We start from the raw sequence: 27,379 nt of genomic DNA on the forward strand, positions 1-27,379 counted from the left end.
AGTGTACAGAGTAATATTTTCCTTTTTATTATTTTGATGGAAACAGTTCTAGTATTTACTTGCATCCCTGCCTTTTAGGAAACAGAATATGGTCAATGTGGTCATTTTTGGTGATTCAGAAACATCATATGGAACACCAGTTTTTCTTTTGTGCTTCTTTTCTAAAATAGTTTTACGTGGTGCTGGTTTTAAAGTTGGGGTGGATGTTTTCATGTTTCTGTTTCCTCTTCAATTACCCCCCTGACCTTTATGAGCTGCCTTCATGGCTTCCGGTGACCATCCTTTACAGCTTGGAGGTGAGAGGTGGTGGGCAGAGGCGGAGGTGAGCTGGCGTGGGGAGCAAAGATGTGGTGAATAAAAACGCAATAACCACAATAGCAACCAGAAGTCCTATCACTCTTGAAAGGGTTATAGCATGCCAGACAGACAATGGGCTATGTGCTTTCTAGCCAAGGATTCGGCATTCTGCACAATAGTTCTAGAGATAGTTACTGTTAATGTTTCCATCTCACTGATGAGGGCACTGAGGTCCAGAGAGATTGAGTGACTTCCCCAAGTTCACAGAAGCAGGAAATGGCAAAGCAGAGATAGGAACCCAGGCAGCCTGACTCCAGAACGTCCACCACGAGTAATCACTACACGTTGTGATCATTAGTGTAATTAATTATACTTAGAATAAGTAGTTAACACAGCATAATTAGCATATAGTATAATTAGTATAGCTTAGAGTGTAATTATACTAAAATATAAGTCAACCAATTTTACTCTTAATTCCGAGCAAATGATTTCCAAAGGTATTTGACGGTGATTGTAGGTGGCATAAAGTGTGTGGACTTTGTGGCCGCTATTTTCCTTGTGACAACCGTTTTTCTTGAAGCTTTCTTATTCATTTGCTAAGCACTAGTTATCTACCAGACACTGTTCTAGAGCTGGTTATACAATCAAAAGATTATAGAATGTGAGCAGCAAAAGAGACACCAGACACCCTCTAGTCCAGTGGTTTCATATCTGGCTGTATATTAGAGTTACCCTGGAAGTTTTGCAAAGGTGCTGCTGGGCTCCGCCTCCAGACCCACTGGATTAGTATCCCTGCAGGTGGGGCTTCTTGCAGGGCTAAAGTGCAGCCAGCCTCAGTGACAAAGAAACCCAGGAACAGAGAGGTAGGTAGCCTGCCTAAAGTCACAGAGTTAGAAATTTCTAAAAGAAAACTTTCCTTAATTTTTGAAAGTATTTTCACTACCCCACTAAAATTATTCCAGGTGGTTGGAAATCCATTCATTCTACAAATGCTTAGGAAGAGACTGAAGGACATGACAAAATTAGTTAGTGGAGAAAGTCCGTAAGCAGTCCCAGATACCTGGCACGCCGGCGTAATAGACAATCATCACCCAAAGTATAATAGAGCATCCAAAATAAACATTTTCCTGTCATATAAGTGATCAGAATATAACTGTTCACCAAGTCTGAACTTACACGGACAAGAGCAAGTGAAAGGCAGCACAGTTTGGGAAAAACAACAATTAGATTTGGACCCATTCAAGGCTGGATTCAGACACATAGATCAATGGAACAGGATAGACAGCCCAGAAATAAACCCACGCTTATATGGTCAATTACTCTACAACAAAGGAGGCAAGCATTTATAATGGAGAGACAGTCCCTTCAATAAATGGTATTGAGAACACTGGACAGCCACATGCAAAAGAATGAAACAGGACCACTTTCTTACACCATACACAAAAATGAACTCAAAATGAAAGACCTAAATGTGAGACCTGAAACCGCAAAACTCCTAAAAGAAAATACCCGCAGTTATACCTTGGACATCAGCCTTAGCAACACATTTATGGATAGGTCTCCCCAGGCAAAAGAAACAAAAGCAAAAATAAACTGCTGGGACTTCACCAAATAAAAAGCTTTTGCACAGTGAAGGAAACCATCAACAAAACATAAAGGCAACCTATGGAATGGGAGAAGATATTTGCAAATGACATAGCCAATAAAGAGCTAGTATATAAAATATATAAAGAACTCATACAACTCCATGCCAAAAACCCCAAATAATCTGAATAAAAATTGGGTAAAGGACCTGAAGAGACATTTTTCCAAAGAAGACATACAGATGGCCAAGAGACACATAAGATGCCCCACATCACTCATCATCAGGGAAATGCAAATCAAAACCACATTGAGATATCACCTCACACCTGTCAGAATAGCTAGTTCCTAAAAGACAAGAAACAACAAGTGTTAGCGAAGACGTGGAGAAAAAGGAAAGCTTGTGCCCTGTTGATGGGAATGTAAACTGGTTCAACTACTGTGGAAAACAGTATGGAGGTTCCTCAAAAAAATTAAAAATAGGAATATCATATAATCCAGTAATTCTACTACTGGGTATTTACTCCCCCCAAAATGAAAACACTAATTCAAAAAGATATGTGCACCCCTATGCTTACTGCAGTATTATTTACAATAGCCAAGATGTGGAGGCAACCTAAGCGTCCATTGATAGATGAATGGATAAAAAAGATGTGGGGTGTGTGTGTGTGTGTGTGTGTGTGTGTGTGTATAATGGAATATTTGGGGCCATAAAAAAGAATGAGATCTTGCCATTTGTGACAACATGGGTAGACCTTGAGGGTATTATGCTAAGTGAAATAAGTCAGAGAAGGACAAATGTCATTATGGTTTCATGTATACATGGAATCTAGAAAACAGACTCATAAATACGAAGTAAAACCTGATGATTGCCAGAGGGGAGGGGACTGGGGGGATGGGTGAAATAAGGGGAGGGGATTAAGAGATACAAACTTCCAGTTATAAAATAAATCAGTCATGGGGATGAAAAGTACAACATAGGAAATGTGGTCAATAATATTGTAAGGTAACACATGGTGACCACACTTGTGATAAGCACTGAGTACCGTTCAGAATTGTTGAATTACTATGTTGTACACCTAAAACTAACATGACATTTGTGTATCAACTACACTTCAATAAAAACAAACAAATAGTAGAGAACCAGGTTCAAATCTAGCACTTTGAACAAGTGGCAAATTTGTTCATCACTGTCAACCTCAGCACTGCATCTGGACAAAAAGGGATAATACCTCCTCTGCTAAAAATGTAATCACATCATGTAAATAAATGCTACCAGCATAGTTGATTAGCATAGAGGAGGAGTCCTCCTCCTCCTATACCTGCCAGCGCCCTGGGAACCGGCATATCTTTCTGCTCATTCATTAGGAATGCCCAGCAAAACCGTCTTCTCCCTTCAGGAGTATGCAGGCTGCATTCACGCTCTGATTTGCATCCATGCCCTATTTCAGACTTAGCACTCCTCCTTCACCACAGGGTGGTGGACAGCGGGAGGGTGGCACCCTCAGTGAACGCACTGAAATGCCACAAGCACTGAAGGTTAAAACTCAGAATCAAATGTCCTCGTGAGTCCGGAAACAATTACACGCAAAAGCTTTCAATGTCTAACTAAGCATTTTCATAGACAAATATTCTGAAGGGATGTATTTTATTTCCTCAACTGACCAAGCCACATGGGTTTTGAAGTATGCTCATGAGGAAAGCCTGTATCTTCCTTCATAAACTTTCAGTTCCTAGGACATTGCTATATACCTTATAGAATAGTAATACCTTCCTTGTTCAGTCACTGACTGGAAAATTCGCTCCTTCAAAATCAATTGCAACCAATGCAGCAGAAAGCTCTTACTGTTTTAAGTGCAATGCTCACTGCAGTGGAGGAACAGAATGATGGGCCAGTGTGAGCCCACACCAGGAGTAGAGGCACATGCAGAATTTTAATAATGCCCACATGGGCCGTATTGGGAGATAAGGAAAAGATTCCACCACGATTTCCATAATTTCCATAATTCTATTGAATCATTTTAAATTCCCTACTGTGGGTGCTCTATAAAATATTTCCTCCTAATTCTACAGCAGTACTCCCTAATGTAAGTATACGTCCTGTGAAAATGTTTTTCATGTAAAATCACGTGCCACAGGTTTTTCTGAACAGGTAATTCCAAAATATAAAAACAAATGTCATAGTGAAAATAGTTCCAAAATATGGGTGGCATATCTGAAGTTCCATAGGATGCTGGATATTACACAAAATAAATAAAAGAATGCATGAAAAATAAATAAATAAAAGTGGGGGTATAAATGAACAAATAATTTTGAGAAAATACAAAGCTAGGCAAAAGTAAGCAAAGCTAAGCAAAAAATAAGTATTTATTTGTTTATTTATTTAATGTTTATTATTTTTGAGAGAAAGAGAGACAGGAGCACGATCTGAGCTGTCAGCACAGAGCCCGACGCAGGGCTTGAAACCACGAACCGTGAGATCATGACTTGAGCCGAAGTCGGGTGCTCAACTAACTGAGCCACCCAGGCACCCCAGTACGTCTTTTTTCTAACTGCATTTCTCAGAGCTTGCAATGTGTATGTGTTGCAACTCTCTAAAAAGTAGATTTGGCAGAATGTCTCAAATTTATTTTTTTTCTCAAGCAGTTTTCAAGACTGAGGAACTATGGAACATGAGTTAGGGAAACGCTGACCTGAAATATTATCATAATATACTGCCTTCAACACTTAGGATAAATAAGTATCCTAATCCTTCAGAGAAACAAAAGGTGGTCCACCTGGCAAAGAGACCACAAGAACCTCTCAATTAAGGTCAACAGTGATGAGCTCTCATACAGCCTTGGCAACTCCTACAGGGAGTAAAACACAGCTTTTCCCCTGGTAACTTTTGCTGGTCGTATAACCATTAAAAAGCAATTAGAACACTACATATGGTTCTGCTTTGGATGCAAATCCTGCAATGTATTATTGAGATGAATTTTTCTTTTTCATATGTTGCATAAGTGCAAAACAACTTGAAAGTTGGAATGTGTGTGTGTGTGTGTGTGTGTGTGTGTGTGTGTGTGTGTGTATATGTAGGACCAGAATGTTTATGTCCTCTCAAAATGTGTATGTTAAAGCCTTAACCCCCAAATAACTGTATTTGGAGACAGAACCTGTAAGAAGGTGATAAAGCTTAGATGTGGCTATAAAAGTGGGGCCCTAATCTAAGTACCCTTATAAGAGGATGAGACACCAGAGCCCTCTCTCTCTCTCTCACCCTCTCCCACCTTCTCCCCCTCCCTCTCAGCCTCCAAAGAGGTCACGTGAGCACATAGGAAGCTGGAAGCTGCCTGTAAGCCAAGAGAACTGTCACCAGACACTGAACTTGGTTGGCCTTGATCTTAGACTCTCCAGCCTCCAGAACTGGGAGAGAATAAATTTCTCCTATTGAAACCATGAAGTCTGCAGTATTTTGAAAGGCAGCCCAAGCAGACTACTACAATATTAGACAAGCCACCCAGCAATCGAGTCAAAACAAGCAATCAAATCAATAGCCAACAAACTGACGATGTTTATGGCTGAATCTATCAATGCATGGATTCAAAACAGTTAACACCATGGTCTCTCTCCAGATTTCGAGAAAACCTAAACAAGAGGTTTTGCATCTGCTGGACCTGGAATGTTAAGCATCACAAGGGTGAAAATTTTCCCTATTAAAAACGTCCTTTTCCAAAAAGCTGACCTTTATAGCTCATTAAACTTTAAAAACAAAAATAAAATCCTCCCCCAAACAAAATAAACAAAAAAGCCTTCTTGCAATTTTGAGCACTTGAGGCAACACAACGCCCCAGTCCTTGAGCAGCTCCATTGCGGCCTCCAGCTCCTGCCCTGCTAAGGGCATCAGGCCTTTGAAAGGAGCGCAAACCCCGTACCCGTTGGCTCACTTTAGAAAGGCAAACTAGCAGTGGTCTACGCAAGGGCCCGTGGTCGGCAGGCTCTGACAATGCAATGGCTGTGGTCTGTAGGCGCCTGACTAGGACCCGGCCGCCCGCACAACCCCCAGGGCCCCGCGCCTACTGCAATGCGCCTCATCGCTCCAGTCGTTACAGTCGTTGTGGCCGTTGCACTGCAGCTTCCGGGGCACGCAGAGCCCGCTGGCGCACAGAAAGCTCTCGCCCCCTCCGCACAGCGCTGAAATACAAGGGTGGGAACACAGCGTCAGAAGGGTTTTCGCATTAAACGTGGGAGAAATAAAGCACAGAGGGAAAACCTTCCCTTGCTCTCCAACGGATTTGTGTCCACATTCCCTCACCGAGTTTCCTTTGGCCCTCTAGAACATGAATGGTGAAATTGCCTGGGAATAATACAAACAGTGTTTGCCTGAGAAACGCAAAAGAAAACTCAGCACTGGGCTTGCGGGGTGAGAGGTCTCCGTGTTCAGAGCACAAGAGGGTAGGTATTCTTATCAATTGCACGATTTATGTGGGGAAAATACCAGATGTGAATATTTTTCTTAATAACTGCAAATTAGTTAAAAATGAAGTGCTGTTAGTTGAACAAACATTAAAAAAAAAAGAAAAGAAAAGAAACAAGCACGCAAACAAACAAAAAACCCCAACCCTCTCCTTCTAAATTGCTGCACCAGGCGTCTGGGTGGCTCAGCCGATTGTCTGACTTAGGCTCAGGTCATGACCTCAACGTTGGTGAGTTGAAGGCCCCCATGCGTCTCTGGGCTGACAGCTCAGAGCCTGGAGGCTGCTTGGGATTCTGTGTCTCCCTCTCTCTCTGCCCCTCTTCCACTCACGCTCCACCTTCCTTTCTCTCTCCCTCTCTCAAAAATAAATAAACATTAAAAAAAATTAAAATGCTACGCAATGCCGCACAGTAAAGTTACAGTAAAAAGAGTCCATCGTTGTGTGCTTGAACCAGGCCTAGAGACACCCTGATCTGTAGTGAAATATATTTACTTGCCTTAAAAGGATGTCAGTTGGCTATATCAGAGTCTGTTTTGGCATCAGGAATGTGAAACATGACCTAATGATTTTTTCATTCTTTTCTTCAGCATAGTTACATTTTAATATTTTTTGCTTAGTATTATGGTACTCTTTTTTTTAATCAATATTCAATTGCTTCAAAATTACAGTAGACAAGTGTAAGACAAAAAGCTAGAGAGATTTTTTTTTAAGGAAAATCATTAACAAAAGGGAAAATCAGTTCCTTTTCAAAATAAAATGGGTGTTAAAATAGACTTAAATATTTGGTAATGTGCATCAAATGCCTTTCAAATGTGCATGACCTTTCACCAAGCACCTTATTTCTCGGACTTCATACAAAGGAAATCATTATAAATAAGTGCAAGTTTTTATTTTTAAGGCTATTTGTACAATCATGATTTGTAATGAGGAAATGATAGAAAAGAACTATGCAATAGTAGGAGGCTGGTTAAATAAATTTTGTTACCTTCGTAATAAGAAATACTGTTAGAGCCATTGAAAAGTATACTGCAGAAAATACTTGATGTCTTAGGACAAAGTTCAAGATAATTTAAGTGGAAAAACACTGGTACGGAAAAAAAGCATAATATAATTTGGCCTAGAAAGAAGTAAATCAATGGTTACTGTGATTATCTCCAGTATTGGGATTAAAAGCAATCTTTATTTTCTTTTTTCCTCTGTATTTTACAAATGTTCTTATAATGATGGTGTCTGTTTTTATTCAAGTATAATTGACACATAACGTTATATTAGTTTCAGGTGCACAGCATAATAATTCAATGTTTGTATACACAGCCAAATGATCACTTCAGTCGTTCTAGTTACCATCCATCACCAGTGAAAGTTACAGATTTTTTTTCTTGTGATGGGAACTTTTAAGATTTACTCTCTTGGCAACTTACAAATATGCACCATAATGTTATTGACTACTGTATATTTCATCCCCATGACTTATTTATTTTGTAACTAAGTTTGTACCTCTTGACCCCCATTTGCTCCCATTTCATTCACACCCAACCTCCCTCCCCTCTAGAAACCATCATTCTGTTTCTGTGTCTCCATGTTTTGTTTTGTCTTCTTTGTTCCTTTGTTTTGTTTTTTAGATTCCACACATAATTGAGATCATATGGTATTTGTCTTTCTCTGTCCGACTTATTTCAGTTGGCATAATACCTCCAAGGTCCACCCGTCTTGTTACAAATGGCAAAATGTCATTCTTTTTTCTTTTGGCTGAGTAGTATTCCTTTGTGTATGTGTATATCACATTTTCTTTATCCTTTCATCTATCAATAGAAACTTAGGCTGTTTACATATCTTGGCTTGTGTAAATAATGCTCAATGAATGTAGGGATGCATATATCTTTTCAATTTAATGTTTTCATTTTCTTCAGATAAATATCCAGAAGTGGAATTACTACATCAGTGTGGTAGCTCTATTTTAATTTTTTGAGGAACCTCCATATTATTTTCCATAGTGGCTGCACCGATTTACATTTGCACCAACAGTGCATGAAGGTTCTCTTTTCTCCATATCCTTGTCAGCATTTGCTATTCCTTGTCTTTTTGATAATAACCATTCAAACAGCTGGGAAGCAATATCTCATAGTGCTTTTGATTTGCATTTCCTTGATGATCAGTGGTGTTGAGCATCTTTTCATGTGCTTGTTGGCCAACTGTATGTCTTCTTTGGAAAAAAATGTCTGTTCAGATCCTCTGCCCAATTTTTAAATCAGGTTGCGTTTTGTTGTTGTTTTGCTATAGAGTTGTATGAGTTCTTCATATATTTTGGATATTGATCCCTTATCAGTTACATCATTTGCAAATATCTTCTCCCATTAGTAGCTTGCCTTTCATTTTGTTGATGGTTTCCTTTGCTGTGCAGAAGGTTTTTAGTTCCAAGTAGTCCCAATTGTTTATTTTTGCTTTTGTTTTTGGAATTTGATTCAAATATTCATCACTAAGACTGATGTCAAGAAGCTTGCCACCTATGTTTTCTCCTATAAATTTTATGGTTTCAGGTCTCACATTCAAGTCTTTAATCCATTTTGAGTTTATTTTTGTGTGTGGTGTAAGAGAGTAGTCCAGTTTCATTCTTGAGCATATGGCTGTCCAGTTTTCCCAACACCATTTTTTAAAGAGTGTGTCCTTTCCCCGTTGTATATTCTTGTCTCCTTTGCTGTAAATTAATTAACCATATATGCACGGGTTTATTTCTGGACTCTCTATTCCTTTCCATGGATCCATGTGTCTGTTTTTTATGCCTATACCGTACTGTTTTGATTACTATAGCTTTATAATATAGTTTGAAACCAGGGAGCATTATACCTCCAGTTTCATTCTCTTTCTTCAAGATTGCTTTTGCTATTCAGGATCTTTTGTGGTTCATACAAATTTTAGGATTGTTTTATTTCTGTGAAAAATGTCATGGATTTTTGCATCTATGTTCATTAGAGATATTGGCCTATTGCTTTCCTTTGGTTTCTTCTCTTTTTCTTCTCTTCTCTTTTCTTTTCTTTTCTTTTCTTTTCTTTTCTTTTCTTTTCTTTTCTTTTCTTTTTTCTTTTTCTTTTCTTCCTTTCTTATGATGTCCTAGTCTGGTTTTGGTTTCAGGGTAATGCTGGCCTTGTAAAATGAGCTTTGAAGTGTCCTTTCTTCTTCAATTTTTTGGAAGAGTCTGAAAAGGATATATATAAAATCCTCAAATGTGTGGTAGAATTCACCAGTGAAGCCATCTGATCCTGGACTTCTGTTTGTTGTTGGTAGGTTTTTGAGTACTGATTAATCTCCTTACCAGTAATTGGTCTATTCAGCCTTTTTATTTCTTCATTATTCAATCTCGAAAGATTATATATTTCTAGGAATTTATCCATTTCTTCTAGGTTATCCAATATCTGGCACAGAATTGTTCATAGTTTCTCAAGATGTTTTATATTTCTGTGGTATCAGTTGTAACTTCTCTTCTTCCATTTCTTATTTTATTTATTTGAGCCCTCTCTCTTTTTTTCTTGGTGAGCGTAAAGATTTTTAAATGTTGCTTATCTTTTCAAAGATCAAGCTCTTGGTTACAAGCTCAAGTTACTTAGTTACTATTATCTTTTCAGTCTCCATTTCATTTACTTCTGCTTTGATCTTTGTTATTTCCTTACTTCTACTAACTTTGAGCTTTGCTTCTTTGTCTTTTTCTAGTTCTTTGGGTATAAGGTTAGATTGCTATTTGGGATTTTTCTTGTTGCTTGTGGTAGGCCCACATTGCTATGAACCTCCCTCTAAGAAACAACTTTTATTGCATCTCAAAGATTTGTATTTCCATTTTTATTGTCTCAAGGTATTTTTTGATTTCTCCTTTGATCTTGTCATTGACTCATTATATATTTATGTATATATTTATGTGGAGTTATTTAACCTCCACATATTTGTGACCTTTCCAGTTTTCTTCTTTGATTCCTAGTTTCATACTGTTGTGGTCAGAAAAGATGCTTGATATGATTTCAGTCTTCTTTAATTTATGAAGACCTGTTTTGGGGCCTAACATATAATCTATCTTGGAGAATGTTCCATGTGCATTTGAGAAGAATGTGTATTTTTTTGCTTTTGGATAAAATGTTCTGTAAATATCTATTAAGTCCATCTGGTCTAATATATCATTTAAGACCAATGTTTTTTTATTGATTTTTTTGTCTAGATAATCTATCCATTGATGTAAATGGGGTATTAAAGGCCTCTACTATTTTGTATTCCTGTCAATTTTTCCCTTTAGGTCTGTTAATATTTGCTTTATATATTTAGGTACTCCTATGTTACATGCATAATATTTACAAAAATTATTATCCTCTCATTGGATCGACCCCTTTATCATTATATAATGCCCTTCTTTGCCTTTTATTACAGTGTTTGTTTTAAAGTCTATTTTGTTGCATATAAACATAGCTACCCCAGCTTTCTTTCGGGTTCTGTTTGCATGGAACATCTTTTTCCATCTCTTCACCTGCAGTCTTTGAGTGCCATTACATCTGAAGTGGGTCTCTTGTAGGTACAAAAAAATGGATTTTATTATAATTTTTTTTTTATCCAGCCACTCCATGTTTTTTGGTGGGAGAATTTAGTCAATTTACATTTATTTATTTTTTTTAAATCTTCAGTGATACTTTATTTTTTTAAACTATAAATGATATATTTGGGGGTATTTTTAGTTATTTATAAATGTTAGCATGCCAGTAAAGAAAAGTTAGAGTAGTAGCAAAACTAAAAGGCAACCGACAGAATGGGAGAAGATATTTGCAAATGACATATCAGATAAAGGGTTAGTATCCAAAATCTAAGAACTTTGTTTGATAAAAGAACTTATCAAACTCAACACCCAAAAAACAAATAATCCCGTGAAGAAATGGGCAAAAGACATGAATAGACACTTCTCCAGAGAAGACCTCCAGAAGGCCAACCGACACATGAAAAAATGCTCAACATCACTCATCATCAGGGAAATACAAATCAAAACCACCATGAGATACCACCTTACACCTGTCAGAATGGCTCACATTAACAACTCAGGCAAAAACAGATGTTGGCGAGGACGCGGAGAAAGAGGATCTCTTTTGCATTGTTGGTGGGAATGCAAGCTGGTGCAGCCACTCTGGAAAACAGTATGGAGGTTCCTCAAAAAACTAAAAATAGAACTACCCTACAACCCAGCAATTGCACTACTAGGCAGCTATCCATGGAATATAGATGTGCTGTTTCGAAGGGACACATGCACCCCCATGTTTATAGCAGCACTATCAACAATAGCCAAAGTATGGAAAGGACCTAAATGTCCATCGATGGATGAATGGATAAAGAAGATGTGGTATACACACACACACACACACACACACACACACACACACACACACAATGGAGTATTACTCGGCAATCAAAAAGAATGAAATCTTGCCATTTGCAACTACGTGAATGGAACTGGAGGGTATTATGCTAAGTGAAATTAGTCAGAGAAAGACAAATATCATATGACTTCACTCATATGAGGACTTTAAGAGACAAAGCAGATGAACATAAAGGAAGGGAAACAAAAATAATATAAAAACAGGGAGGGGGACAAAACAGAAGAGACGCATAAACCAGAGAACAAACTGAGGGGTACTGGAAGGGTTGTGAGAGGGGGGATGGGCTAAATGGGTAAGGGACATTAAGGAATCTACTCCTGAAATCATTGTTGCACTATATGCTGGCTAATTTGGATGTAAATTTAAAAAATAAAAAACAAAAAGTTACAGTAGTAATGTCATTCTTTAAAAAAAAAACTATTTGGCAATAAGTTTGACCAATCATAAAGAAATTATATGATCAATTAACCCCTTCTGGAACTCTATCCAAAGGAATCCACAACCTTCAACTTGATTAACTGTTAAAGGTAAAATCATGCTATACCTTAAGTGTGCCATAAATTTAAAATGGTTTGATAATGACTGGCCCCAGGCTATTTCTTAAGTATCATCTCTGACCATACCTTCCCTGCCTCCTGCTTTCTGCCCTGACAATAATGAATTGGTTACTTGGGTTTTTTCAATGCATTGTGCTGTTTCTTTATACTTACTGTGTTTGTTCAAGCTGTACCTTTTGACTGAATTCTACCCACTTCCCCCAGAAAACCTTCCTTGTAGGCCCTCTGCATATTTTTGGCACAATCACAATAACTCTTAAGTATTATCCAATTAAGTTGAAGTATTAAACTCTTAAGTATTCTCCAATTTCTGTCCCTATTCTCCCCACATAAAACACAAACAATAACTGAAGCAAATACCACTGAGATAGTATCTCAAAGCTGTCTGCTGTCTCATTCTCTCACTTGGACATTGTTGACGGTCTTTCATCAAAGCTCTCTACTTGGCTTCTGACACTGCTGATCTTCTCCCACCTCCTCTCTTGGCTCCTCCTCCAATTCTCTAACTGGGTGCATTTCTTAAGGCTCAGTCCAATTGGTTATTTCTGTAGTGAATTAATATTACAGGTGAATCACCAAGAATAATTTGTCAGCTAGGATCCCAAATCCTCCAGGAGATAAGATTGGTAGGAAAGGGGTCCTACAAAAGAAATGTAAAATTCGTCTAATCTTTATTTATTTTTGAGAGAGAGAGAGAGAGAGAGCGTGAACAGGGGAGGAACAGAGAGAGAAGGAGACACAGAATCCAAAGCAGGCTCCAGGCTCTGAGCTGTCAGCACAGAGCCTGACGTGGGGCTCGAACCCACGAGCTGAGAGATCATGACCTGAGCCGAAGTTGGACTCTTAACCGACCGAGCCACCCAGGAGCCCCATGTTAGACAGTCTTTTTAAAAGATTTTCTTTTCTCACTATCAAAGTAACATGCTTAGCATAAATTAGAAATATACATGTATACGAGCATTCAAAAGAAAAACCTTCCATCATACCACCCAGAGAAAATCCCAGTTAAAATGGATTACTTTTCCTTCAGGATTTCTTACATACCTCCTATGTCAGTCTTATCATCCATGCTGATTAAGAAGTAGTTAAGAACACAGACTCTGGAGCCAGACTGCCTGAGTTTGTGTCCTAACTCCATCACTTCCTAACTATGTGGCCTTGGGCAAACTCTTTTTTTTTTTTTTTTTTTTAATTTTTTTTTTCAACGTTTATTTATTTTTGGGACAGAGAGAGAGCATGAACGGGGGAGGGGAAGAGAGAGAGGGAGACACAGAATCGGAAACAGGCTCCAGGCTCTGAGCCATCAGCCCAGAGCCCGACGCGGGGCTCGAACTCACGGACCGCGAGATCGTGACCTGGCTGAAGTCGGACGCTTAACCAACTGCGCCACCCAGGCGCCCCTTGGGCAAACTCTTTAACCTCTGTTTCAGTTTCTTCATCTGTAAAATGGGGATAATAATAACTATATTCTTGTTTATAAAGAATTGAAAATATTTATAACACACTTAAGAGAGTGCCTGGCACAAAATTAATATTATATAATTACTGGTATTATTTTGAAAGCTAACCATTTTTATATATTACTAATAAAATTATAGGTGAGTTACCTAAAAGCAATAAAATAATAGTTATGAATAATGCTCATGTATATTAAGAAAAAAAAACTCCCTCTGATTTTGAAATTTAGGTGAGATTAGTAATCTAGGAACAGGAACATACAGACAGACCTTATCACCCTCTAGAGGCTACTACCTAGAAATCAGTGTTCCAATCTGAAGTTTTTTAAAAGTATGTTTTCACTTTTATTTTTTTAATATTTATTTTTGAGAAAGAGAGAGCACTAGTGGGGGAGACACAGAGAGAGGGGGAGAGAGAACCCCAAGCAGGCTCTGTGCTGTCAGCCCAGAGCCCCATAAAGGGCTCAATCCCAGAAACCAGGAGATCATGACATGAGTTGGTTGAGTCAGACGCTCAACCAACTAAGCCACCCAGGGGCCCCTAAAAGTATGTTTTTAAACTGGTTAAGGGCAGAAAGATCTAGAATGACACATTCCACCTTTAATTAAGCTAAGGAGACAATTACTTGAGCTACTTACCAAGAACGTTAAGTAAACAGATTTTAGTTGATCTTTCCTGGAGTTTATAATGAATATATACTTTACATTGTATATTCTTAGTTCATCTTTTATGATGAATATTTGTTCTTTAATGGTGGTTATGTCATGGTTTTCACCATATGAGCTACAGGACATTTGGTGAAGCAGATTTAGAAACCAGAAATAAGTACATTCTAAGACATTCTTCCAGAAGGATACCAACTCCGTTGATTCTCGTTATGCATTCACATTGGGAACCAATCAGTTTGTCGACTTTGTCATCCTGTTGTTCCTGTATGCTGTGCACCACATGAAGCGGCTCCCTGTCTGTTTCTGACAGGATAATATTAATCTTATTTTCCTAAGGGAGCACCCAGCATATCTCGAAGATCAGAAAGAAAGCTTCACTCGATGTTGCTGTGTTGACACAGGATGACATTTATTCCTTGGGGTGCAGCATACAGAGCATCACGACGGGACATCTCACTTGTGAGGGAAAGGTCGGCCACTGCCAACCTGCAGCACAGTGCTCCTAGAACCAGTGCACAGGGTCACAGCTTTGACTGGAGACACCAGGGTCCTTCTTACCTTAAGAGCAAGGCGACCATGAGATAGTTTAAAGTGACTTTTGATTCACACAATCATGGCTGCCAAGGCAACAGACACATCCACCGTGCACAACTGTCCCATTCCAGCATGTGGGAGCCGAGGCTTCCCCAGTGACAGAATTTCAGTCTTCGGATAAAATGTCTGCTCTTAGGAAGAACAGCCACCACCTGCATCAAATCCCCCTGACTACAATTCAGACTAATCCACGTTTGTTCTTCATCACCAGTCCTAGTAGAAGTGACAGAAACACGCACAATTCCTTTCACTGCAGAAATGACTTTGGCCGGTCCGTGGGTGCAGTTAACACCAAACTCTACCCTGTACATTCCCCTCGTGGGGTAGTCGGGAGCTTTGGAAGGATGTATGGGCCTGGAGGTGCAAACTCCAAGCCCTTAAGCCAACTGGCTGCTGACTTCTTGAGGCGCGGCATCCTGGGCTGTGTGAGAAGAATAAATATGGACGGTTTCCCAGAGCCAGGAGCACCAGGCACTCCTTCCAGGTTTTCCAGGTTATGTGCTTCAAGGGTCAGAAAATAGGCAGATGGTAGGAGAGAGTGAGACCTGCCTTCTTCTGCAGCGCCTCCTGCATCACTTCCGCAGTCAAGTTATTGGTAAGGAAGAGTGTGTTCACTGTGTTGTGGGATTGGTTCCACCATAATCCAACATTGTCCCAACTTTCAGCAAGTGAGAGGGATGCAAAGTTATTCAAGGAGGAAAGCAGAGCCTTCAAATCCATGAAGGAATGGGGATTTGCAGATCAGGGAACGGACAAGCCGGACTATTGTGGGAATGAGGTGTACACGAGATGATAACATACAGAGATCAGGGAACACGTAGTCCCTCTCATTTCAGTCCCACGTCAGACCTTTTCCAGGACAATGAAGAGACCAGGAGGCATGGCCAGAAGCTCCTGAGTCAGGACCCCTGCCCTACTCATGCCCTATGCTCTTGTGGGACAAACCAGTTTTCTGCCCCATCTCCTCGTCTTCACAGCAGCACCTCCCACAGCCACCACAACGTGAGTCCTAGTCCATTTACATTTAAAGTAATTATTAGGTAGGTACTTACTGCCATTCGGTTCATTGCCTCCTGGCTTCTTTCTAGTTCTTTGTTCCTTCTTCTCTTGCTCTCTTCCCTTATGGTTTGATGAGTTTGTTTTTTTGGTTTTTTTTTTTTTTAGATATGGATTTTTTTTTTGAAATAAGGTCTTTTATTTGTTTTTTAAAAATCTTTTATTCAATGTATTTAAACGAATACAGACAAAAACCAATATTTACCCATTTCTTCCACCTCCCCCTAGACTCTGCCTCTTGCAAACACCAATCTGTTCTCTGTGTCCATGAGTTTGGTGTTTTGTTTTGCTTTTGTTTGTTTTTAAGATTCCACCTATAAGAGGGATCATGTGGTATTTGTCTTTCTTTGACTTTTCCCTTGGCATAATGCCTTTGAGGTCCATATATGTTGTCACAAATAGTAAAATTTCCTTTTTTTATGGTTCTTTTTTAATGGTTCAGTAATATTCCATTATGTGTATACACACACACACACACACACACACACACACATATGTATATACCATTCATCCATTGATGGACACTTTGGTTGTTTCCATATCTTGACTATTATAAACAATGCTGCAATGAATGTGGGAATGCATATATAATTTTGAATTAGTGTTTCCCTTTTCTTCAGATAAATTCCCAGAACTGGAATTACTAGACCACATGGTAGTTCTACTTTTAATTTTTGAGGACAGTCCATTCTGTTTTCCATAGTGGTTGAGGCACCAATTCCACTTCTACCCACAGTGTACAAGGTTCTCTTTTTGCCACACCCTCACCAACAGTTGTTGTCTTTCTTTTTTATTTCTTGTCTTTTTGATACTAGCCATTCTAACAGAGGTGGGGTGGTATCTCATTGTGCTTTTGATTTGCATTTCCCTGATTGTCAGTGATGCTGAGCATCGTTTCAGTTACCTTTTGGCCATCTGCATGTCTCTGGAAAAATGTCTATTCAGATCTCCTATCCATTTTAATTAATTATTTAATTAATTATTATTTTAATTCCAGTATAGTTTACATGCGGTTATTTTATATGTATTAATTATTTATATTAATTAATTATATTACTTTCAGATATAATATAATGATTCAACAATTCTGTACATTACTCAGTGCTCATCATGATAAGTGTACTCTTAATCCCCATTGCCTATTTCACCCATCCTCCCACCCGCCTCCTCTCTGGCAACCACCAATTTAGTCCCCATATTTCAGAGTCTGGTTTTTTGTTTGTCTCTTTTTTTCTTTGTTCATTTGTTTTGTTTCTTAATTTCCACATATAAATGAACGCATATGGTATCTGTCTTTGTCTGACTTATTTCACTTAGCATTATACTCTGTAGATCCATCCATGTTGTTGCAAATGGCAAGATTTCATTCTTTATTATGGCTGAGTAATATTCAATTGTGTATGTATATACTTCATCTTTTGTATCCATTCATCTGCTGATGGACACTTCGGTTGCTTCCATATCTTGGTTTTTACAACTAATGCTGCAGTAAACATAAGGGTGCATATATCTAGCCTGCCAAGAACTGTCTCTCCAATAGTTACAATCCTGTGGTGCCCAGAAATACCGCCACCGCCTCGCTACCAGAGCCAGGTGATTAAGGAGCATCCCCTATGTGGACTGTGTGCACCTGCTGGCTTTAGCAACGAAGTGGGAAAGTGCAGGACGGGATCGTGCCCACTTCCTTTCACGGGACTAAGAGCTTTGGGCTGGGGCATACCACTGGCTTTCATGATGTCTGACTTTTTTAATCAGAAAAGAAAAAAGCTAAGTTTTTCACGAGTTTTCAATTCAGAGTAACAGTAAATAAACGCAACCCTTGAAAACTTCTGTCTCTCTTTGTCTCTGTCCCTCCACAAAAGATAGTGTGATCATTCGTGTGGTCAGTTGCCTGCTTGCTGTCACTGCTCCCAGAACGGTATATTCCTTGATGAGATGAACTTTGTTGACTAACTAAAGAGAACTAGGAAATAACAGAATATTTTAACTCAGAATTAGAAATACAGAAAAGTATCTCTTAAGAGAGTGGCTGGCACTCAGAAGGTTCTTAGTTAATATATGATGAGAAAAAGTCACCTCAATCTCAATGAAGCACAGTATATTACCAAAAAAGCAAAGAAAAAAAAATGCAATTACTTAATTATTTTCCAATGGTATCAAGGAAATCAGAATTTTGATTTGCTGAACATTAATTACCAGTTGATTGATTTAAGTTTCTTATGATATTACTTCACGTGTAATCGTCAAAAGATCAGCAACAAATGTCTGGTTTTCCTTTACATGCTACCATTTCAGTATCAATACAAATTACATCTATGGACCTCAACTACTAAAATATGAAACATGTTTATATTTTGAATAGTCTTAGAAGACTCAGCACGGGACTGCGTTCCTATACCTACAAACACAGACTTCTAAAAGGTACACAGGAAACCAGATATAAAAGGAGAACCCAAAACACTAAGATTTTACTGGCCGGTCTATACAATATCCTCTCTCTAGGGTCAAGAGAACATTTTCAAGGCATAAGTGTTTATCCTATTGTTGGGATTGTTTCTGTGTTATATTAGAGACTGCAGAAATTCCATCTGTCTGCATTTCAGCAGCTGCAATGTTTCAGAAGAATTATTGCATTCCCCACCTTAGGGCTCCGATGATTCCTCCAGAAATGTAGCTGAAAGTTCACCCGTAAATAGCTCTTAACATCTAGATTTCATCGTTAAGACCCTAAATATTTTACTCCAGTAAAGCCATCTCTTGTGTATGGTTATATCAAATCTGGATCAAATTTAAAACATAGCATTGCTTGCATTGTTTTGATTATTGATATCCCCCTGTCTTGGCTGATTCAGCAGACACTGACTTCTTTTGTGTGGTTCCACAGTGGGAGGTGTGATTGCCCTTGGTTTTACATTGTAGGTTGTTTGTTTATTCTTATTCTTTCTTTAGAAGTTCGTAGTTTCATTAATCAATACTATTTTTGTAAACTCAGAATAACTTTTGTTTATTTTCTGTTTGATTTCTCCTTAACTTGTATTCAGCACTTCCACTTCTGGTGTGTAAAACTCTTCAACTAGCAAAGTACTTCAAACACATCTTTGGAATTTCCAAGCAGCCGCATAAAGTAGACAGGCAGGCATTCTATTCACCTTCCTTAGGGGAAACGGTGATTTACAAATACAGAAATTGGAGTGTCATGTGGTTAAGACAACAATTGCCCAAAGTCATATAGCCAGGTGGACACAGAATCATGAGGTCTGAGCTTCAGGCTCAGTCCTCCATACCACACACGCATGCCCAGTTTCTTGTCCAGAGCAGTTGTGTGGTCACCTTATTTGTGGTCAGTTCAAAGACATCAGTTCCAAGTAAAAGTTCAAGTTTGTCTTTATTTTTCTATCTAAACAAAAGATAAATGTCTGCCCTTCAGGTGATTGGGACCAGGTGAGATGACATTCCATCTCAGCTCTGGGTTTTTTAGAGAACACCCTGAGAGAGCTCATAAAAAATCTCTGTTGAAATTTTTCAACCATAAATTTCACTTTCTTATACCAATTATCTTCATTCAAATAACCTTTTGACTTAGCCCTTAAGGTGAAAAAGAAAGATCCCATGAGGAGAAGTCATGCTATACAATCTTGACATGCTATACAATCATCTATGATTCTGAGAGGTGCATGTTGGACTGTAAATCAATGGCAAATTGATCAACAGAAGATTCATTTGTTAATCAGTTTACTGATTAGTTAATCATGTTTACTCTGTGCTAGGCATTATTCTAGCATCTAGGGACACAGCAGTGAAGAAAACAAAAATAATCCCCTACCTTTGGTAGCATATATTCTACTGATGGTCACCTGATAAAGATAATTTTACCAAGTAAAGGTACTTCACCACCAAAGTTGATTTCCATTTAGACACGTGGCAACTGATTAATATTAATGCAATAATAGCAGCATACAAAGGAATATTGCCTAAGACACTAGTTTACATGTCCAGATGATGGGGATAATTATGAACCACCTGATTTCAGAATTCTCTGGATTCTGAAGAGTATATACCCATGAAGATGATCAACTCTTCAGTATTTTGGTCTCTGATAACAGCCTGCTGAAATAACATCCATATCCTGAAATGACCTTTAGATTTTCTAGAGCCCCTTCCAGGTCTCTCAGTTTGCTCTGCTAGTGTATTATGGGAGGCATTTATATTGGCAAATGCTCTCAATACTTTGATTGTTAATTTTTGGAGTCCTTTTCGGAAACTACCTACCGATCACTGACTGTATAATGTCCTCATTCACTCAGTCTTTGAGCCTTTGTATAAAGTCTGAAGCTCAGGTTCAACTCAACGTCTGAAAAGAAAGCTGACCTGGCAGAGACTCTTATCACCTGAGCCTGTGCTGAGAGCCTGTTAGCCCTTCATACTACATGCTTCTTGAAATTAAGTTACTGTCGGGGCGCCTGGGTGGCGCAGTCGGTTAAGCGTCCGACTTCAGCCAGGTCACGATCTCGCGGTCTGTGAGTTCGAGCCCCGCGTCGGGCTCTGGGCTGATGGCTCAGAGCCTGGAGCCTGTTTCCGATTCTGTGTCTCCCTCTCTCTCTGCCCCCCCCCCCCCCGTTCAAGCTCTGTCTCTCTCTGTCCCAAAAATAAATAAACGTTGAAAAAAAAAATTAAAAAAAAAAAAAAAGAAATTAAGTTACTGTCAACCTCTATCACTCTTACCTTTTACGAGAGTATTTGACTAGACGAAAAAGAACATGTCTAATCTTTTAGCAGCTGATACAAGAATTCCTCTTGTGGAGAGCACTGTATCTTTGGGTAGATAAAAGGATTGAGGTGAAAGATAAAAGATGAGAAAGGAGAAAGAAAATCTAACGATATGCTCAAGTGAGTCAACTCGTTCTTACCCAGCTTTCCACGCCATACTCACTAGCACACCCTTCTTTTTGTTGAACGTTAACATGGGTAGGTATGCATGGGTATCAGAGAGCTCTGTGTATGAACGAGTAAAGCATCCCCATGGGGAAAGAGAGGAGCCAGTGCTATGCCTCACTAAAAGTTGACATTTAAGTAACAATTTCAAAGAGGTGAAGGAATTAACCAACTTTCAGGGGGAAGATTTCAGCAGAAGGAGGTCTCAGTGCAAAGACTCTCAGGCAGGAGCATGTCTGGTGGGGGTGTGGGGTATGGGAAAAGCAAAGAAACCCGTGTGGCCACAGTAGAGCAAGTGGTGGAGAATGTAGCAAGACAGGAAGGAGAGTAGAGGGGAGGAGTCAACCACCTAGGGCTTTGCGAAGACTTAAAATAAAAGTAAAGTCATTACAAGGTTTCAGTAAAATGTGGTATGATCTGACCTATGTTTACAAGGATCTCTGCCTGTGGTGTTGGAAATACTCTAGAGGGGCAAAGAAACCAGTGGGAACTAGTGTTAGGAGCCTATCGGAGCTGTCCAGAAAGAGTGATGGCGGCCTCGTGGGGGCAGCAGTGAGGGTGCCGACACCTGACTGGATGCTGGGTGTGTTTTCAAAGTAGAGCCAGGAGGGTTTTCTGGCCCACACAATGAGAATTGTGAGGGAAAGACAAGAGCCAACGAGGACTTCAAGTTTCCCGCCAGCCAGAAGACTGGAATTGCCATCTCCTGAGGTGGAGAAGCCTACTGGAGGAGCAAGACAGTGGGAAAAAAGATCAAGAGTTGCATTTTGGACTTGTTGCATCTGACATATACAGTGGGCACCCAAGTAGAGATATTAAGTAGACAACTGGATATGTAAGGTCAACGCCTGGGAAAGAAGATAGGAGTAAAATACAAATAGGAACAATATTAATATTAACGTGTGAGTTGTCAGCATATCGATTTGACACCACTGTGCCCAGATGACATTTTGGCAATGTGAGGTCAGTGGGGGCTCTAATAAGAGCAGTTTCAACGGAGTTCGAAGGACAAAAGTCTATGTTTAAGAGAGAATAAAAGGAGAGGAAGTAGCTCAGGCAGGACAACTTTGCTGCTGCAGAAGCAAATAAATGGGTGGTAGATATCAAAGGAAGTGGGGTGTTTTTTTTAAGGCATTTTTAAGTGATTTTGTATGAGTATGTTCTTTGTGGGGAGCAGAGTGGTACTCAGTTTTGCCTACCGGTTGGCATGAATCAAATAAACAATGATCACTCTTGAAGATAGAGGGGGCTGGGGATGAAGAGTCACCAACATCAGGGATATATTTACCATCCAAACATGAAGCCAGTCTTATTCTGTCTCTCTCTCTAATCCTATCACTAAAATGCGGCTTCCTCAGGAAAAGTATCTGTCTTCCAAGGTGAGAAATGCTCTCATTCTCTTCTTTACCTTCTTGCACATCTACTAGGCCTCTATTAAACATGGTGCACCATGCTAATCATTTCTAATAGTGCTGATGCTCAAAACCATCAGAACTACAGCCTGCTTTAAAAAAGACTGTTTTATGATTCCCATAATTTATATTAGCAGAAGGTATTTGTTTGTTTATTGTCTCCCTCTCTCTCCCTTCTAGAATGTAAGCTCCGTGAGAGAAAGCACTGTATCAGTTTCTCTCATTCCTGAGTCTAGGATAGAATTAAATAGTTGTTAAATAATTAAGTAAAGACAGAGTGTAAGGTGTCTAGCAGAACTAAATGATCATTCCTTTGGGGGGAGATGTTCAAAGGCAATACATATGTTATAACTTTCTTCTTTTAATTGGCAGGGAAATAAGGTGCTGATGAAATGTTAAAAATCCCTCTGTGTTAGTGTGGGATACTCACTCAAACCTGCTGGCAAGCCGGCCTTCTGAGGAGCATTTGCTTGTGTGGTAGGACAATGGGTATAAAGGACACTTCTACGTAAAATAATCTTCCCCGCTGGCCTGTGGAGATGTGTCTACCACTCCCCCCAAACCAACACCCACACTACTCATTCCTTAGGTTAAAATGAATGGTGGTTTTCCGATGAACTCTAGGAGACCAAGGGAAGGGGCTCTGGGGCCACATCGTGGGTTGGAGGGGTGTCTCCAGTCCCCTCTCCGCTTTAGCCAGGGAGTGCCACAAATTTCGCTTTATAAATTGTCCGCTTTACAAATTTCGGTCCGTGGAAAATTTCCTTTGAAAATGGGGTTTTGCTGCCCAAACAAGTTTGACGACCCTTCACCCTGAAGATTTTAAGTGTTTACTTAAAGTCTCAGAGAGATTACACTTTAATTACACTTTTTTTTTTTTTGGCTATGAATACTTAGTTCTGAATTTAATTACAGGCTGTTGTGCTTCTCCTTATATCTAGACTTGGAAGAATGAGCTATCGGACGAGTAGCTTTCGAGGTGGGAGGAGGAGAGTTCAGGGAAATTTCATGACTTGAGAAGTGACGATGAGAAGTAGACACGGCAGGAAGCGCAATGAGCTCAGAAGTGGGTGTGGACCTAACTCTGTCACACTACAGTATGAGAAACGCCACATCGCTTTATTTTTCTAAATGAAATGAACGCATCCTTCCCCACTCAAAAAGGTGATAAGAAATCTTATTCAGACATGTGTTTCAGGGATTTCAGCCTTCCTAGGGCGCTGTGAGGATCCAAGGGGCTTACATGGTACCTGGAAGAACCGAGGAAGGGACTCTGATTTTCAATTCCTCAGAGAATTGCTGAGGGACTTGGGGTTCTACGCCCTTAGGGTTTGTACTGAATAGACCACTCCACTATGTCTGATCCATCCCAGGGTGCAGTGTCATGGTCCCCAGAGTCAAGCTTTCTAGGCTGCCCCACACAACCACTCTGTGGGATCCTGAGGATGTCTGAGATCCTGCCTCTTTCCCTGCTACGTGAGGGACATGGCAAAACTCAGCCCCCTTCTGAGCCTTGGGTAATGTCTCCCACATCCCCTGCTCCACTTTTACACCTCCAAACATTCCCCCCGCCCTGTGCCACCCCACTCTGGGTGATGCCACACGATCTCTGCTCAGTCCTTCCCTCCCCAGAGCTGGTCTATCTCTTCTGAAAATGCAGAGATGGTAACACAGATTCTGTTTGTTTTCTTTTTTTTTTTTTTTAATTTTTTTAATGTTTATTTTTGAGAGAGAGAGAGAGAGAGAGAGAGCATGAGTTGGGGAGGGGCAGAGAGAGAGGAGGACACAGAATCTGAAACAGGCTCCAGGCTGTTGAGCACAGAGCCCGACGCGGGGCTCGAACCCACGGACCGTGGGATCATGACCTGAGCCGAAGACAGACGCTCAACTGACTGGGCCACCCAGGCGCCCCCTGTTTGTTTTCTTAGTAGATTGCTCTATTACACAGATATTTTGTTCATGACCAAGGGAGCAAAGCACTCTGTTACCACCTTTTAACATACAGATCTTTGTTCCAAAGCAGAATATGGTAAGTGGTCAGTAAATGCCATTGAATAAATGCACTTGGGGACTTCTTAACTTAGATAGTCTAACAGCAGAAATACCATGGTGACTTTCTCTTTTATTTTCTGTGGTGCTCCTACACCTGCTGCCGAGACCAGGTCCAACGAGTTCCCTTACACAGTGCAACTTGTTAGTTGCAAGTCCCTCAGTGACTGGTATATAACATATTTCAATTAGTGAGAAACTATCATTGTCAAATAAATGGCCAAAGAAAATCCAAAACAACTCCCAATTAAATGTCCTCAAGATTAAGTTACTTCTTGACTCGTTTCTCTCTCTCTCTCTCTGAAATAAAGCTATGCTTTGATTCGATGGAAACTTTGCCATCTGGCCTTCAGCTTAAAATCCTGAAAATAAGAACTAAGTATATGTATCGCCTGACAGCATGATAGAGGGAGGATCTATCATTCTATAGAAAAATCAGTCATTGTGAAATTATCTAAAAATCATTAGCAGGAAACAAAAATAGTTCTGTGCCTGGTGGCACTCTGATAGAAGAGAGAATATAGAGTTTGGAGAGCAGTTCCATGTCAGCATTCAATGTCTCAAGTAAAATCGCAGTATAAAATAGAGTTAGACAAAATCCTGCTCAGATTTTAAATCTAATTAGACAGAGGAGAAAGTAGAGACAGAGCAGAAGAAAACGGAGGACGTTAGCTTTACAATCAGAGACTGACAGAAATAGACTGCCAAGCAGAAGTCTAAAAAAACTTAAAAAAAAAAGTATTCATTCAACATTGCAGAAGGAAGGAAGGGAGGGAGGAAAGAAGGGAAAACTTCCAAACAGGAATTGTCCAGTTAAAAGGATGTACTAATCTACTACCCCAAGCTTTAGTGTCTAAAAGTCCCAAATAGAACCCTAAAACAATTTTATCAAAAACCACTGGAAAATAAGATGCCTACAATGATTGTGTTATTTATCATTCCCTGCATGTAAGTGCAATAACGTAACTTCAGCTTTCTAGAGAACGCGGACAATTTAGAAACTATATGCCTAAGCCAGTCTACCCTCTTGACAAGGCAGGTAGAGATTCCTACCCAAACATTTAGGTTTTACGGAGCGGGGAGGGGTGCTACTTTCTGAGTTTGCTTTAAGAAATAAACAGTTTATTTTCCAAACAAGAATGATCATTTCATGGTGCTTTAGAACATTTTTGAGATTTTCTCCAAACGTAAGTCTGTCTCATATGACATTTTGCAATTATTGATTATGAATCATGAAATGAAAATGATGGAACAATATATACATTACATTGACAAATTTCAAACAAATGTAGGGTGTTTTTTAGAAAAGAATTAGATGTCTGCATATAAATCTAGGAGAACTAAAAGAGATACATATTATTTGGAAAGAAAGTAACAGTCTCTTGCATTCACAGGGTAGTATCTGAAAAATTATACATACTAGCATTTTTCCTGACCTTTATTACATGTGAAAGTCGGTCACAACACCTATGGAAAGACTTAAGAGAAAGATAAACAGACAAAAAATAATAATAAGCTTGAAGAGCTATTCCGTGTTATTTTTCTTACTTGTTAAGCTATACAAAGTGGACTGATTTCATTTTATAAGTTAATAGTTCATGGATTTAATTTTCAACTCACCCAAACTTATTTTTAATCCTGGTTTCTTTTACTTCAGCTCGTTTTATGTGTTTATATAATGACAATCTAAAAGCTGGAATAAATTGCTTATGATGCAATACTATTGTGGCCTGAGACCCAGACATAGAATAGACATATATATTTAGAATTTACTCTAAGAACTTAGAGGAAACGTCTTTCAAGAAGAGATAACAGTTCTATCTTATTGTCTAAAAATTCACCTCAAATCCCATGAAGATGGCTTTGTATCATTTTCCCACCTACTCCCTATTGTTAATTATTATAATTTACAGTATCCCAAAGTACTCTCATCTTTAAAAAGTCACTAATCTTCAGGATACTGTAGGATCTCACTTATCTTCCACGTCAGATAGCCAGTACTGGGTGCTGAGATTCTCAAGCCCTCAATTAGAGCTCTGCCCCAGACCTTCTCCAATCTCCTTCCTCTTAACAGATGGCAACAAACCCCACTCACTTGCCCTCGCACAGTAGCCCGTGGAGACAGCACACATTCCATTGCTTGGGTCAGGGCAAGGGGTGGGAAAGCCTAGACACTTCCAGTTACCCGACCCTTCAAGCTTAAACCACCCCACAATGATCAGGAAACTTCAATCCTAAATGGTATTGTGATTAGAAGAAAATAAATTAATGGTGAGATTAGTTTAAAACACTCACTCTAATAACCATACTGATAGTGACTGGATCTAGAGGCCAGAAAAGTAACTATTCATGATAATGAACCTGAGATATGAAAATAAAAGTAATCGTGGAGAAAAAATATGAACTTGGATTTAAATTAAGCGATTCATGCTAGTTTGGGTGACTTATGTAACCTTTCTGAATTTCAGTTTCCTTATCTGAATCCTACCTGCTTTGGTATGGCCTTTAAGAATATGGATCAGTAATGGATAGAAAGCACCTGGAATGACCAGCATGCTCTGTTTACTAAGGTTGCGAAATGCGTAACTCACTTCCGAAAGATGGTCATCACCGAGTGTCGAAAAATGCCCTGCGCTTCAAGGGTTAACCTGTGAGTGAGTAGAGGGTCCCCTTTCCCAACTTTAAAGGGATATAGCACTGCCTCCTTGGAGCTGGGAGGTGGGGGCACTGGATTCTTTGTAACAACCAAGATAACTGGAAAAGAGCCTGCTTCTGAAGAGATCGACACACACAGGAACCAATATAACAGCATCTAGGGATAGAATTCCTAACTTTTCTTTGGCTCAGAGACAGAAAAGGAAGTCAATTGCTCCAGGAAAGTTGACTTTGACTGTTAAAGCATTTGTGTTCTGCTAGATG

The 27,379-nt window shown here is 39.5% G+C and overlaps 1 protein-coding gene and 1 pseudogene across 1 annotated transcript in view; both read right to left on the bottom strand.

The window, feature by feature from the left end:
- Window positions 1–27,379, bottom strand: part of CORIN (corin, serine peptidase) — a 256,772-nt gene that overhangs the window by 90,262 nt on the left and 139,131 nt on the right. Inside the window, exon 6 of the mRNA XM_047090824.1 lies at window positions 5,938–6,051. Coding sequence (XP_046946780.1) covers window positions 5,938–6,051 — 114 coding nt within the window. The remainder of the gene's footprint in view (window positions 1–5,937; window positions 6,052–27,379) is intronic.
- Window positions 14,827–15,810, bottom strand: LOC124520153 (NIF3-like protein 1; annotated as a pseudogene).

This window comes from Lynx rufus, unplaced genomic scaffold (assembly GCF_022079265.1).
Source record: "Lynx rufus isolate CCGP_SWC_20201006 ecotype Redwood Valley unplaced genomic scaffold, mLynRuf1.p SCAF_3, whole genome shotgun sequence".
In the NCBI taxonomy this organism is placed as follows: domain Eukaryota; kingdom Metazoa; phylum Chordata; class Mammalia; order Carnivora; family Felidae; genus Lynx; species Lynx rufus.